This window comes from Clupea harengus, unplaced genomic scaffold (genome assembly GCF_900700415.2).
Source record: "Clupea harengus unplaced genomic scaffold, Ch_v2.0.2, whole genome shotgun sequence".
NCBI lineage: Eukaryota > Metazoa > Chordata > Actinopteri > Clupeiformes > Clupeidae > Clupea > Clupea harengus.
In genome coordinates this window covers 14,759-25,016 of record NW_024880225.1, presented here as the reverse complement: position 1 = coordinate 25,016, position 10,258 = coordinate 14,759, and the positions used below count along the sequence as shown (strand labels likewise).

At 43.0% G+C, this 10,258-nt stretch overlaps 1 protein-coding gene across 2 annotated transcripts; it reads left to right on the top strand.

The window, feature by feature from the left end:
- The first annotated feature begins 6 nt into the window (after nt 1-6).
- LOC122131656 (E3 ubiquitin-protein ligase NEDD4-like) lies at nt 7-9,761 on the top strand. 2 transcript variants are annotated; one of them, XM_042706285.1, is made up of 16 exons: nt 7-269; nt 874-951; nt 1,855-1,909; nt 2,011-2,069; nt 2,706-2,771; nt 3,387-3,616; nt 4,086-4,207; nt 4,463-4,533; nt 4,679-4,774; nt 4,861-4,934; nt 5,120-5,180; nt 5,345-5,404; nt 5,519-5,626; nt 5,821-5,917; nt 6,101-6,173; nt 6,299-9,761. In XM_042706285.1, exons 1-16 carry the CDS (start codon nt 66-68, stop codon nt 6,399-6,401), a joined length of 1,557 nt encoding a protein of 518 aa, XP_042562219.1. In that variant the 5' UTR covers nt 7-65; the 3' UTR covers nt 6,402-9,761. The 2 variants fall into 2 exon arrangements, with proteins under 2 accessions (XP_042562219.1, XP_042562218.1); XM_042706284.1 differs by having other exon boundaries at nt 7-305.
- The last annotated feature ends 497 nt before the right edge of the window (nt 9,762-10,258 follow it).

The following is a 10,258-nucleotide window of genomic DNA, read 5'->3' as shown; positions in this document are numbered from 1 at the left end:
CTGGTCTGTCCCAGGCGGCTTTGTCTCAAGCCAGTCTTCCCCAAGCTGGCCAGTCCCAGTCTCCTATGTCCCCGCCTGCAATGTCCCAGGCCTCTGTGTTCCAACCGTCCATGCTGTCTCCCGAGGCGTCTCCTCAGGCGTCTCCTCATCACTCCCCTGGCTCACAGCGCACCTATGAGACCGGTTTCCTGCCCGCCGGCTGGGAGGTGCGCAGTGCGCCCAACGGAAGGCCCTTCTTCATCGACCACATCACAAAGACCACCACATGGGTGAGGCCTCCAGATGGTTACCTGAAGAGCAATGTGGTCAGTAAATTGACAGTTGGAATGAAATTATACACCAGTAGAAAAATTGTTGTGTCGGTGTAATTCAGGTTTAAACTTCTAGAGAATCAGAGAGCCTAGAGAAACGACTGACGACATCTTGCTCTGTATGACAGAGTTCTTATAAACCTTGATATGGCATGCAAGTAACTTCTCAAACAGGTCAGAAACAGCACATCAAGCACATGTATTCTGACTTTTGATGCATGCACCAGTCACTGAGATTCTGAATATATTTCGTCAACAACAAAGTAGTTGCTGAGGCTGGCAGTTGGCACTATTCTCCTAAAGTGAGTGAAGTCAAGTCAAGTTCATTGTAGGTTTCTTCCTGGATTTTTGAATGTGTTGCTTGGCACTGGCCAAAATTCTTGGAATGTCTTTTGTTCTGAGCTGAGGCCCTGCTGCCTAACCGTGCCCCAGCACATGGGTGTGTGTTCTGTGTGTGTACATGTGAGTCATACAGCGTTATTGTCATACCTCTCATTTCCATGGCATTGAGTCTGGCTTCCTGTTTGTCTCACCCACTTCCTGTTTATGTGACTCCATGCAGGAAGACCCTCGGCTGAAAATCCCTGTGCACATAAGGAAACAGTCCTCAATTGATCCTGGTGACCTGGGACCATTACCTGTAAGTCACCCCTCCAGTAGTCACGTACTGTCAGTATGAGCCTTTATTATATGGCAACGACAGTACGAGCATTCTGATGGGCTAATGGGTAGTCATGCCAGCCGCGTATTGACCTCCTCGCTGGTCTGCCGGTCTAATACGTATTATTATTGCCCTCCTCTGACGTCATCTTAAAAATTAGCGATATTGATAGACATCAAGAAAAAAAAAAGAAAAAAAAAGCCAAAGGAAATTCAGAAGCAGCGAAAATGTGCAAAACAAAAAGGAAAAAAAAGACATCAAAAGCCATGAGGAAATGAAGAAGCGAAAATGTGTTATTGAAAGTGATGATGAAGACTAGACTACTATAGTTTGAATCACTTGTGTTGTTACTTTACTGTAAATAGGGGCTATGCGTAACATTCTTCCTCTAGAGTAGACTCTTCTTCTTAAAAAGCCATTTTAGCTGAACCGTTTTCTATTTATCATTGTAACTTGAAGTTAGCAAGTAATTGGTTGCTAGGCAACGCCTGAAACAAACTGCGTCGAGAGAAGACTTGAGAGCTGAACAAAACGACATGTTTTCTATTTACAATTACCATTTCTTTTCATTTACAAAATGAAAGGAGCTAAAAATGCCATATAATAACTATAATATCAGACTGAGGCTTTGCCGTATCAACCTCGCTATCGCTTGGTCGATACGTTACAGCCTCAGTCTGATATTTCCCTGCATGACCTCACTCTCGGTTAGTAAGTAGTTAATACCACACAACAGAAATGGCATTAGTTCTTCTCCAAAAGAATAGCGTAAAAGCCCTATTGCTAATAGACAAACTCCAGGAACATTGAGGTGGCATAGACAGAGGTAGTGAGGTGTTGCAGACGCTATGGAACATCTTTTGATGTTGTGCCTTTCCACAGCCTGGCTGGGAGGAGAGAGTCCACAGCGACGGGCGGATATTCTACATAGATCACAGTAAGCAATACGGCACACCAAAATGTGCAACATATTTTCCCTGAGGTTTGAGCATGTCTCTGGAACCAGACTATTAATACTCTGCTCTTTGCTTTTCACAGACACCAAGACCACCCAATGGGAAGATCCCAGATTACAGAACTCGGCCATTACAGGACCAGTAAGTCAAATGATGTGTTTGCGCTGTTTGCTCATTCCGGGGGGGTTCCCTGGCAAAGACTCAAGCATGATCTCATGCACTAGTGACTAGGCCATACTCTAGCTCAAACACAAGCTATACATGAAACACACGGTATATTTAGGTATTCTTGGAAAGCTGTGAAGTTATAGGAGACATACACATATGTTCACAATTCAGAAGAAGTTTACTGGCTAAATTCAAAATTTTAGTCATGAGGATATTACAATCCTTGAGTCTTTCCTTCCACTAACTCCGTAAGAGCCTGTGTAGCCATATCTGAGCAGTATGCATTTAGATGTGCTCTACCTTTTCATTACTAATGATCTCTGTGTAGAAAATAGTTTGGCATGTTGTTTATTGTGGCATCTTTGTGACTGGTGTGTTGCATAATAAAGATGCCAAACAAACAATCATGCCCTCTGACCTTGGTGCTCATTTTGTAATAAGGCTGCAAACATCCCTAGGCTGAGTCTGGGGCAGCCGGTTCAGGATTGTGACTTTTTGCTGAGATTAGAGGTGTTTGAAGATAATTCGTTGATGCTTCGAAAAAAACTAATAACCCTAAGTGACTGTTTGATTAATGAATCCCATTTGACTCTTATTTGTCATTTGCAGGCAGTGCCTTACTCCAGAGATTACAAGCAGAAGTATGATTATTTCCGGAAAAAGTTGAAGAAACCGGTAAGCAACGAATCCAAGCATACACAGTTCATTTCACCCTGTTTTTGTTGTTCCTCAGTTCAGCCAGAAGAGCTGAAGAGGCTCATGGACACCTGCTGTCATATACGTACATTTGATGGCACTTTTCCATCCATACATTGTTTTGACATGTATGTTGAGTCTGACTCCCTAGTACAAACAGTACTATTAAATAAAGAAGTTGTTCGGGACAGACAGGCCACTCTATTGAGGTACAAAAGAGACAGTAGGTCAGGGGAGAGAGAATTGTGTCTGGATCCACCTATGAATAGTATCTTATCTGTCAGGTGCTTACATAGTTGCAGATACAGAACATACAGGTCCACTTGTGTTGAATAGCATCAGAATCCAGTGATGGTATCATGGTGCATCCTGGATGAGTTTACATCAGGTGCAATCTAATGGTGATGAAGTACCCTTAAAGGCTTGGCTATGCATGGTGTAAAGTGGCCAGAGTGACGATACAAGTCCACTGATTGCCCTACACACACACTTTGTGTCTCACTCTCCCATCCCCTTTCTTTCTTTCTTTCTGTCTCTCCCTCCTCTATGTCTTTATCCTGCTTGCTCCCTCCTCCCTCTCCACTCCTCCTCCAGGCGGACATCCCCAACCGCTTTGAGATGAAGCTGCGCAGGAATGCGGTGCTGGAGGACTCCTACAGGCGCATCCTGTCCGTCAAGCGGTCTGATGTGCTCAAGGCCCGCCTCTGGGTCGAGTTTGAGGGAGAGAAAGGCCTGGACTATGGAGGCGTGGCCAGGGAGTGGTTCTTCCTGATCTCCAAGGAGATGTTCAACCCCTATTATGGGCTGTTTGAGTACTCTGCCACGTGAGTCTGATTTCTGTGGTGATCTCATAAAACCTACACAGTGTATTTCTTTGATTTCTGCTTCGGTATGTAACCACACACGGAACCCCCCCTTGTTGTTGATAGAAGACTGGTCAAATAGGCGGATCTTTCAGCAGAGCTTTGTGTGGTTTCATCTTATAAGGGAGGACAATGAGCCTCATTCATCCATGTGCTTGTTTTTGGTCTTACATAATGAATGTACTTGGAATTAAGACCAGAGAAATACCATGAAAAGAGGCTGTCTTCAGAAAGAGCCACATGTTCAAAGTGAAGATTTGTATGAGAAAAGAAAATTGAGGCGTGTAAATCTATTCTACTAGACAATGTAAATAATTACATTGAAAATGTGGATGAATGCCCAATGAGGGAACAATATTGAGAATATTGTTTCCATATGCGCTAAAATATGTCAGTGTGAGTGATCCATGTTCTTTGTGTGCTTGTTCAGGGATAACTACACACTGCAGATCAACCCCAACTCAGGCCTGTGTAATGAGGACCACTTGTCCTACTTCAAGTTCATAGGCCGTGTGGCTGGCATGGCGGTCTACCATGGCAAACTGCTGGATGGTGAGTGTTTTGTCTCTCTATGAACAGTAGTGCTGTTTTGTTTTGGCTCTCTTAACTGTTTTTTTTTTTTTTTATCTCTACGTGATATAGAGGAGGTGTTGACATTTAAGCGTGACATTTTGTTTCTATTGTCAATCAGGCTTATTTTTTTAATCAAATAATAGCTCTATTGATGTATTATTCTCCCCACTGGCACACGGCCCCCAGAGTATCAGCGTGTATCCTCACGGCCTCTCTCTTTCCTTTCACTCCCAGCCTTCTTCATCCGCCCATTCTACAAGATGATGTTGCAGAAGTCCATCACACTGCAGGATATGGAGTCTGTGGTGAGTTAATCAACACTCCCATGCTTAAAGATGCAGTATAGCATCCGAGTGTGTGGAAATGGGTTGCTGATGTGTGTGTGTGTGTGTGTGTGTGTGTGTGTGTGTGTGTGTGTGTGTGTGTGTGTGTGTTCATGTAACCCCACAGGACAATGAGTACTTTAACTCACTGAAGTGGATTCTGGAAAACGACCCCACAGACCTGGACCTGAGGTTCACCATCGATGAGGATCTCTTCGGTCAGGTGGGCATGTATTTGCTCTCTCCTAGAGGCCATGCAGGGGAATATGTGTGTAGGGCGTCCATTAACTTGTGCATTCTTCTCACCAGACTCGCCAGCACGCACTAACACCAGGGGGGGAAGACATCATCGTGACGGACAGGAACAAGAAGGAGTACATACAGTGAGTGTCAACGCCACCTGGTGGCGGACAAAAATATTACAATGACCTAACCATTAAAATGTGCCAGGGGGTGCCATTACCCAAATCTCAGAGGTGATCTTATTCCACTCTACAGTTGTAGTCTTGTAGTCTCCTCATTTGTCATGAATTCAAACCCCAGTTCTCTTGTTTCATGTGTCTGTCAGTCTGGTGATGCAGTGGAGGTTTGTCAATCGGATCCTGAAGCAGATGACTGCTTTCAAAGAGGTGAGGAACTGCTGTCTTGTCTAAATAGTTGACTTGCAAACACCTCTAAACGAGTCATTACCTCAGCAAGAAAAGCCCTGGAAATTGCCATGAGAAATTTGATGTTCATGTTTTGAGGTTCTTGTGTCATCTCTCTCTCTCTCTCTCTCTCTCTCTGTCTACAGGGCTTTTATGAACTCATACCACAGGACCTGATCAAGATATTTGATGAGAATGAGTTGGAGGTGGAGCACTGGCAGCATTTGCACATTACTTATGAAAACCTCTCCTTCATTGGCTTGACAAGCTATAACATCTCGTCCTCCATCTCTCATCTCTTCCGTCTCTCTTTCTTACAGCTGCTGATGTGCGGTCTGGGAGATGTGGACGTGAACGACTGGAGAGAGAACACCAAGTACAAGAATGGCTACAGCCACAACCACCCGGTCATCCTTTGGTTCTGGAAGGTAGGCGCTCCCTCCTCTCTTCTCTAAAGGCTTCAACCCATCCAGTGTCCAGTGACTGAGAAACACGAGAGCCCTCGCTCTCATGTATGAAGGCAGTATGAAGTGTGTCTCGTGCCTCGGAGATCCCAGAGTAGTTTTTTGTAGTAGTAACTGTTTGAGCCTCTCTCTCTTAACACCTGCCCCTGCTTCCTCAGGCGGTGCTCCTGATGGACGCGGAGAAGCGCATCCGCCTGCTGCAGTTTGTGACGGGCACCTCCAGAGTGCCCATGAATGGATTCGCAGAGCTCTACGGTGAGTTCGTTCATTCCCTACCGGGTCTTGTCTAGTGGGTGTTGAGAGAGATCATCTTTGTTAAGTACAATATTTGTGGATGTGAAGGAAAGAAATAATAATGATTGGTGGTTTGTTGATCAATCCAGTTGAAGAGGGAATTGAGTCTCATGTCATATATTTATCCCTTTTCTGAACCCACAGGTTCCAATGGGCCACAGTTGTTCACCATTGAACTGTGGAGCACACCAGAGAAACTCCCCAGAGCTCACACATGGTAAATATGCAATCCCTGATAGACACCTGAGGTCATGATGCATTTCTCATACATCTCCCTTTGAAAATAATGTTTCCTCTCTTCTCCTTATCTCTGTCCCTTTTCCCCTCTCTGTTTCTCTAAAGCTTCAACCGCTTGGACCTGCCGCCCTATGTGTCGTTTGAGGAGCTGAGGGAGAAGCTGCACATTGCGATAGAGAACACGCAGGGCTTCGATGGCGTGGACTAACGCTCCAGCTCCTGTGCCTGCCTCCGTTTGGGAGGTTGCAAGTGTCTGTGTGTGTGTGTGGGGGGGGGGGCGGCTCTAGCGGGAGTGTAGGCTGCTGGAGCTCACAGATGGGTGGGTTGGGGCGCGTGCAGATGGGTCCCCCACCACGCTGAGACTCCTGAGGGGCCCTCGGCACCTTGCTCCACCCTTCCGCCCTGCTGTTCAGTCGTTTGGAGAGGGCAGAGAGGAGAGTGTTCCACTATCTTAAGTCTCTATATCAACGCTCACTTCAGAGGTTTACAGAAATCAATGTTTTTAATGCCATGTACATATATCTGTATACAAAATACATGTTTGCTTTTTTGAAACATCTGTGGAAGCTTTTAAACTATGCCTTGCAGCGAGCAGATGCAGAAGTTATCACAATCTCTATATGTATAAATGTATACATAATCTCGGGAAGGCCACACTTTGACAAGTGGGTGCACTAGCTTAGATAAACAACCGCCTTTCTTAGATCATCAGGTTTTCTAGTAGTACCATAATTAACCATTCAGTAAGGTTTGATATAAGCATATTGTCTACACATGTACAATCTCAGTTAATATCAAAAGATCTGATAGTATCAACGTTCTCTTTTTTTTTCTAGTACTTTACTCTGTGTTGGTTCCAATGCTAGGACCAGACCTAAACTTGAAAACTACTTTGTTAGAAGCTGTCAGTTCCTCTTAAAGGGTAAACGTTCAGATGCCGACGTTCAGATTGGTAAACGTTCAGATTGGTTTAGTGAACTCAGCTGATGCCGTAATGCTGGTGGCTGTATTCTCTGCACAAAGTATTGTGGTTTGTGCCATCGTGACTTTCTACTTCACAGCATCCCTATTGAACCAGGGCTGCGGTCGGATACTGTATTTTCCCGACTATTAACTGCGCCGTGTATAAACCGCATTACTGTATTTTATGTAATTTTACAAAACAAACTCAACGTGATTTGATATTTATTTATCCCATTTATTAAGTGTATTTAGCGTTATGTTGTCGTGTGTGAATGTTTGCAACAAGCCGTTTAACATCATCCACAAGTGGTTGTGATCACTTTAAATCCAAGACTGCCCTTTATTGGTGAGCTTGAGAAATTAGACTATGTTTCAGGCTATGCCGCAAGCAACGTTTTTTGGTTGCTATGCAAGAACAACTTTGAAATAACTGTACAGGGTTTGAATGGCAGTTTCATTTGCATGAAATGATAGCTAGGTATCTAGATGATGTTACCATCTCCTCAATTTAACTTTTACACCACTGTCTTAAAAACAAATCACAAGCTGAGCCCCCCCTCATGGACAGTAGTACATGTGCGTTTGTTGACAAACTGAAAGATACAGAACCGGCCAAGACAACGTTTGAAGCCAAAGAACCATGTCGACTGACAGTTTAGAGTAATATTACAGGATTTTTACACAAATATAACTGCATAGTTGTACTTATTGTGACATCAGAGATTAGCACTAACATAACAAACAAAATAACAAAAAAGAATGTAAAAAGTTTTAGTTTTGCTGAAATACTGCTTATGTTTTCTGTCTATATACATTGTTTGCTAGCGTTTGAAAGTGAAGTATGTGTGATTGCATAAAATGTTGTTTCTGACATGACAGGCACATGTTGCACATAGCTGAGAAGTTTGCAAGGTTGCAAACTTCCAAGGCATTTGGTGTGAGATGGACAAAGACTGACCACATTTTTTGGCATGAGATTAATGCATTTATTTGCATACGAGACTGAGGTAGATGACTTGGCATCCGGAAAAACCACAAATGTCGGGATGAAACAGATGTCGTTTTCCCGTTAGTCGTGAGACAGATCTCCACAGCTAACATCAGGGCGGTATAAACAGTTTGCAACCCTGCATTAGTTGCTCTAACGGTGTATGAGGTTTGAATGTTTACAATCATTGCATAGCAAGCCAGCTAGTAAGTTAGTACTGGTCCAACAGCAAGAAGGAGAGATCAGTATCTGTCTTGCATCCTTTTATCTCTTTTAACTCTCGCCAACGAGTGAAAGCCAGTCCGAAATGTACTCTTGTCCAGTCTTTTGCTCGGTCACTCTCTCTCTCTCTTTCTTTTCCTCGCTTCCTCTGACATGTCGTCTTCGTTCTCTCAGCCCATACTGGGAACACTGAGCTAGCCGAATGCTCTGACCCAAAGTTGTTGGTGTGACTTGATGCTGTAATACAGTCAGATAATACATTTGGGTGGGAATAAACAACACCTGTTACTTTATCATAATGGAAGACTGTGAGAATGAAAATGTGTTATCTATCCCATGATGTTTTTACTTGATACATTAGATGGATTTGTATGGGAAAGAGGGAGAAAGAGAGAGGGAGAGGCCCATTCACACTTAAACCTAGCAGAGTTAATGTGCACGTTGCTAACTTCCCTTGCGAGAAAAAAAAATGCATTCCCATGTATAGACTGCACCCGATTATGTCCTGCAGGGCTGCAGACCTTTAACAGAATCAATGTATAAACCGTGGTTAATAGTCGGGAAATTACGATAGTCTTTTTGGATAGTCTCCTAACTCAGTGAAATGACCCAAAAATATCTCAGTGGCATCCATGATGCTGGTCGATTTCACTAAATGCTAAGGAAAGGTGCTTAAATGCTTCCTTTCTTATCTCCTTTAGCATAGAGTTCACTGGACCATCCTTCACCAAAGGAAAGGAGATAATGCCGTCTCACAATTCCTTGCGGCAGTAACATTTAGACCCATAAGACCCACGTCTTCGCGTAATTATGTAGGCTAAAGTGTAAGGGCAGTTGATTCTCTTAACACCGCGGTTGTATTTTCCTAAGTCCTTATGAGTTTTCCTTCACATCTTTCCTTGACCTCATGATGTTTTCCATCGAGGTCAAGGTAAAGTGGTTAGGGAAGGACTTTCGACTGCAGCCCTTGTTTGTATGACCTGTAAAAAAAAAAAAAATCACACGTTTACACTCTGCTGTCTGTTTACAGATGACTGACAATGTGCTTGACGACTTTCACTTTTAATCTACTTTTATACTCTTTTGGTTTGTTTGTTTTGGTTTTGCTGTTTTGGAATTTCAGGCACTTTTTAAAAAACAAATGACAAAAAACAACTTTTTAAGTCTTATGTGATCTTTGCCAATCAGCTCTTTTAAATTGCTGTTAAGTATCTTGGCTTGACCTGTACATTTGACAAGAGTTAATGTTTACATGTAAACATTGCTGATATTAAGCACATTCTTTCCCTCACCTGTAATTTACCTTGACTGTTAAATTACAATGCCTTTAATTGTAAGATAAGCTTTTATCGAAGTTGAATTGTAATAAAGTATATTCTTATCCTTTGAAGGAAATATTGTTAAGTATCATTAAACTATTGTATAATTAAGAGTTATGGCAAGATAGATTGCATAATTTATATACATATCTGTCATCTGGACAGTGACAAGAAGTGCATTTTGTATGAGTATGTGGAATGGATGGGAGTGAAGCACCCTATATAGGTTGGATGGGAGTGAAGCACCCTATATAGGTTGGATGGGAGTGAAGCACCCTATATAGGTTGGATGGGAGTGAAGTACCCTATATAGGTTGGATGGGAGTGAAGCACCCTATATAGGTTGAAGGAATAGTTGATTTGTTTTTTCCTGGCATGCCAAAGTGGTTGGCATCTTTTTGAAAAAAGAATTAAAAAATGACACTACATCTGGCTGTTCGTAACTATTTGTGCATCTTCTGCAATGCCTTCAGGCTACTGCTTACAGTGCTTATTCAGTGCTACATGCACGCCATTGTTCCAAACTGAGGGGTTTTATATTCTGACCATGTAACCTTTGAGGAGTTAACCCTT

Excerpts from the sequence above, each read along its gene's own strand:
- LOC122131656 (XM_042706284.1), top strand. The coding sequence starts at position 66 with ATGTCCCCGCCTGCAATGTCCCAGGCCTCTGTGTTCCAACCGTCCATG. Across the intron at positions 306-873 it reads GTTACCTGAAGAGCAATGTG|GAAGACCCTCGGCTGAAAAT; the intron begins GTCAGTAAATTG and ends GACTCCATGCAG. Across the intron at positions 1,910-2,010 it reads GATATTCTACATAGATCACA|ACACCAAGACCACCCAATGG; the intron begins GTAAGCAATACG and ends TGCTTTTCACAG.